Genomic DNA, 4,380 nt, shown 5'->3' with positions numbered 1-4,380 from the left:
AGGCGTTGTACGCCGCTGGGACGTCAACCACGAGAAATTCCACCATGAGGTCCTTGGAACGAGACCCTTCTCCCAACTTTACTGCTAGCTTGACAGTCCCTTCTGGAACGACAGATCCTCCTGTGAAACCGATAACTGGGTAGGAGACCGGCTTCAAGCATGCTTTATCGAAGCCCATATTTTCGAACGTCTCCTTATATAGGATGTTAGCAGAGCTCCCTCCATCCACCAGCACGCAATGAACCATTGCGTTGGATATCTGCAGAGATACTACCAAAGGGTCGTCATGGGGGTAGAAGATCCCTTTAGCGTCCTCTGATGTAAAAGCTACAGACGTCGTTGATGGGGGTGCCGACCATTTTCTGGTAATGTTATAGTTCACCTGGTGGCGAACTTCTTTCAAACTAGTTTTTGCTCCATGGATGCTGCCGCCTCTTGTCGGCCCTCCGCTTATGACGTGGATCTCAGTGATCCTGTCCTTTACCGGCCTCCTGCTAGTATTTTCGTCCTCTCTGGGAGGAGTTTTGCGATCGACCCTTGCTTGATTGGTACTGGGTAAAATAACCTCTCCTGATGAGGTCTTCGATCCGGTCCTTAAGGTCCTTGCAGTCGTCCGTTTTATGGCCGTAATCATCATGGAATTCACATCACTTAGACTTATCTCGGCCCTTATAATACATTTTCCTGGGTCTTTGCCACTTATCGTCTTTACTGTGCATTTCAAAGATCCGTGCCCGAGATATCGTTAGTGGGGTATAGTTTTGATATTTGTCCGGCCGACCCTCAAACCCCTTTTTTACGGAATTGTTTTCCTCTCTTCTTGTGGTATCAGACTTTTTATCCTTCCGGTACTTGTCGTCCCGGCGATCCTTATCCTTATCTTTCTCCTTATCTTTCTCTACTGCTGCCGGCCTTCTAGCATTAGCTGCTTTGTCAAATTCTTCTCCTCTTATAAAGTCATTTGCCTTTCCCAAGACCTTTGTTAAGCACGTTATTTTCTTTCTACCGAGATAACTTCGAAATGGAGTCCCTTCTCTCAACCCCGTCATGAGGGCTAGGACCGCCACCTCTTGCTGCAGTGTAGGAATGGTGACGGCTTCAGCATTGAAACGCCCCACATAGTCCCTCAAACTTTCTATCTCACCTTGTTTGATAGACATCAAATCGCCGGTGGTTTTCTCGCGTCGCTTGTTACTTACGAAGTGCGTTACAAACATAGATGTGAGTTGGCGGAAATCAAAGACGGTTGCCGGTGGAATGCTCTTGAACCATGTTTGTCCTAGTCCAACCAAGGTAGAGCAAAACACCTTACACCATACTGAGTCGGTATCGGTGTACAACATCATATGTCCTTCATAGGCCGATATGTGATTGATCTCCGATCAGTCTTGCCGTCATACTTGCATGTCGGCATTTTAAGCTTCTCCATGGGCTCTTGCAGAATTGCAGTAGAAAACGGTGTTCCGCAATGATACCGGTGCTCTGCGCCGATATTCACTCCCCTTCCTTGGCTGGGAGGAATGCTACTGGACTTCTGTATCTTGCGCCTCCTCCTCCTCTTCATCTTCATCCCCCATATGCTCCATGGGGGTTTTGGAGTTGGCCACCTGATCCTGATCATGCCGGTCTCGCTCTCCCTGGCGGCCCGTCCACAGTGAGCGGAGCTTTCTCACTGGGCTGTGGGCTCTGCTCAGAGTCGCTTAGCCGGGGGACCAGTCGGTGGGGTGCCGTTAGCCATTGCCTGTATTACTTCCGCTGCACTCTTAAGCTGTTCTGGGGTGAACATGTTTTGCAGGGTATGGAAGATGTCTTCCTGGGGAGTCTCAGGAGTTTTTCTACCTTTGTCAGTGGGTGGCCGACTTTGCTTGGTAATTGGCAGTGGGGTTGAGAACCCTAGGGGAGCCTTCTCAACGGGAACATTGTTTTCATCAGTTTCCGGCATCCCAAATTGCTGCTTAGGATCCATGAGGGTTTTGTTTGCAAGGAATGGCTTAGAGTACAAAGTATTGTTCGCCCCTCCTAGCGCCAATTGTTCCGGTATGGGACAAATTACAGTGTCTTGAACCGGTAAGTCATTGTATTGAAGCTGGTTTGGATCCCTGCAAAAGAGAATACGTAAACTAGCCTCGAGGGTTGGTCCGAGGAACGCCCCTCCGATGCCTAAGTCATTATTTGGTTAAAGCCGGTAGCTCTCAAGTAAAATGTGTTGGGATTCGTGAACGTACCTTATGACTCATATCAACGGAGTATTTATAGGGACCCGAGTAAGCCCATATCTGGGTGGGCCCGGTATTTGCGGGAATATCCCTAAGAATATTCCCTTAGGATGTATTCTTATCTTCTACTAAAAGTATATCTTTTAGGCCCGTAGGCACCGAGGTGATGGATTGGATCTTGCCCAAGCCTTGGGCCATAGGCCCGTATAATGTTTAACCGTTATTGGACCGGTATGACCGTGTCCTCAGTTCCTTATAAAGTGCTTATACCACATAGGTTAAATTAAGTCGGTATGGAACTTAGTCAGCCCCCATACACAAATATATTAAAAAGCATGCGTGATACTGTATACATGCCACGTGGCACCATATTACTCCACTAGGATTGTCCAATGTATACATAAATCATGTCAATTAACAAAAGTAAAATTAACTTGCAAAATTTTTTGAACCCATGACCTCTTACTATTATACATGTTACAATTGCCATCTCAACCAACTTTTAATCATGCTTAAGTGTCCACATTATTATATTTGAACATTTTAAATGTTGAGTTTTCCTTAATATATATTAATGGGAATGAGAAAAATACGTATCAAGTTCGGAAAACAATACCAACCTGAGGGCAATATCCAGGCTCAAATACTAGTTAAAAAAATATAAATTGGTGGAAGCGACTACTCGGAAATTACAATAATACTCACTCCTCCACAAACTCATGGATCCAACATTAATAATAATAATAAAAAAAACCTAACTAAATAATCATTCTTAGAAAAGAAATATCCAGTCTCTATAGTACACAGACGCTGACACTAGTCACTACACTCCTGGTTTGGAGCAAACAGAAAGTGTACTTGCATAACTTTACTGTGCATATAGTCGCATAAATCCCGTGATGTCTCAACATAAACACCAAAATGAGCACCTAACCTTGTTTAGATATGATAGTGCATATATTTAGAATTATATTTTTCATTAATTTACAATATAGTATTTATATAATTCTTATATAATTTGAATTCTTAATATGATTAGGATTATTATTTTGTAAACGTAGATATAATAATACATGAAAACACTTCAATATTACAGAATTTTACATTATCCAACAAAACCCATTTATATAACACCTAGACTTGGACATGGGCTGGGCCTGTTCATGGGATCGACCCGCAAGCTTGGAAATGACGGATCGGGACGTGCCAGGCTTGAAATTTTTAGATTTTGTCCATGGCCCGGCCCAAGCCCATGGCCGCGGGCTGGGGTTGTACCTCATGCGGGCCTGGTCATTGTTTTATGTTGTATTTTGAATTTTTGATAGTTTTAGGCTAAAAAACAAAGGAAAAGGACGTTCGACCGACATACCATCTAGACGGGTTCGTACCGGTACGAGAATGAAATAAAATTTCTTGACCATGACAAGTCCACGACCCACGTAACGGACAATAAATCGGGCCGAACCCAAATCGGACCGGCCCGACCCGTATGCTGGCCCGGGCATGCCCATCTCTAGTAGCACCCTTAGGCTCCGTTTGGTAGGGCGTAAAACGTTTTCCCGAAAAACTGTTTTCCTCTATTTTCAGTTTTACATTGTTTGGTTGGCAAAAGAGTGTAAAACCATTTTCCCTTGGGGTAAATTACTCTCCCAAGGATGGAAAACCATTTTCCTTTCAAATGAAGGGAAAACTATTTTCCTTCTCTCTCTTGTACACTCCTCTCACTACCTCCTTACTTTCCCTTTCATTTTCTTTTCATTTCATCATTTTTTTTTACATCGAACCAAACAACGGAAAACTAATTTTGAAATTGTGTTTTCCATTGTAAATTGTTTTCCATGAAAATCATTTTACACTGAAAATATTTTACGCCCTACCAAACGGAGCCTTAAATTAGCTTTCTTCCATTACTTTTTTCCTTTTTTTTCTGCTTTTTATATATCGCGGCTTCGATTATAGACATGTTTATTTAAACCTGGAATCTTCCATCACCTCCTAAATTTCTAATCTTTTTGTGATTTTTTCCCTCGTAGCAATCCATTCCCTTTAAACTGATTAAACAATCTTTTTGTGGGACCCATAGTACAACTTCTAATCTCATCCATCCACGTGGCAAAAACTAGACGGTCTGATCCTTTAGTACGTTTCTTGTCAGCTATCTTTT

At 43.1% G+C, this 4,380-nt stretch overlaps 1 protein-coding gene across 1 annotated transcript; it reads right to left on the bottom strand.

Moving 5' to 3' along the window:
* Positions 1-647: 647 nt before the first annotated feature.
* LOC104905917 (uncharacterized) lies at positions 648-1,343 on the bottom strand. Its single transcript, XM_010694573.2, has one exon. It carries the CDS (start codon positions 1,341-1,343, stop codon positions 648-650), a length of 696 nt encoding a protein of 231 aa, XP_010692875.2.
* Between the last annotated feature and the right edge of the window lie 3,037 nt (positions 1,344-4,380).

This window comes from Beta vulgaris, chromosome 1, assembly GCF_026745355.1.
Source record: "Beta vulgaris subsp. vulgaris cultivar EL10 chromosome 1, EL10.2, whole genome shotgun sequence".
NCBI lineage: Eukaryota > Viridiplantae > Streptophyta > Magnoliopsida > Caryophyllales > Amaranthaceae > Beta > Beta vulgaris.
The sequence above is the reverse complement of the archived record's forward strand: the minus strand, read 5'-3'. Positions and strand labels throughout refer to the sequence as shown.

What these genes read in the sequence shown, in the direction of transcription:
- LOC104905917 (XM_010694573.2), bottom strand. Translation starts at nt 1,343, where the DNA reads ATGTTGTACACCGATACCGACTCAGTATGGTGTAAGGTGTTTTGCTCT.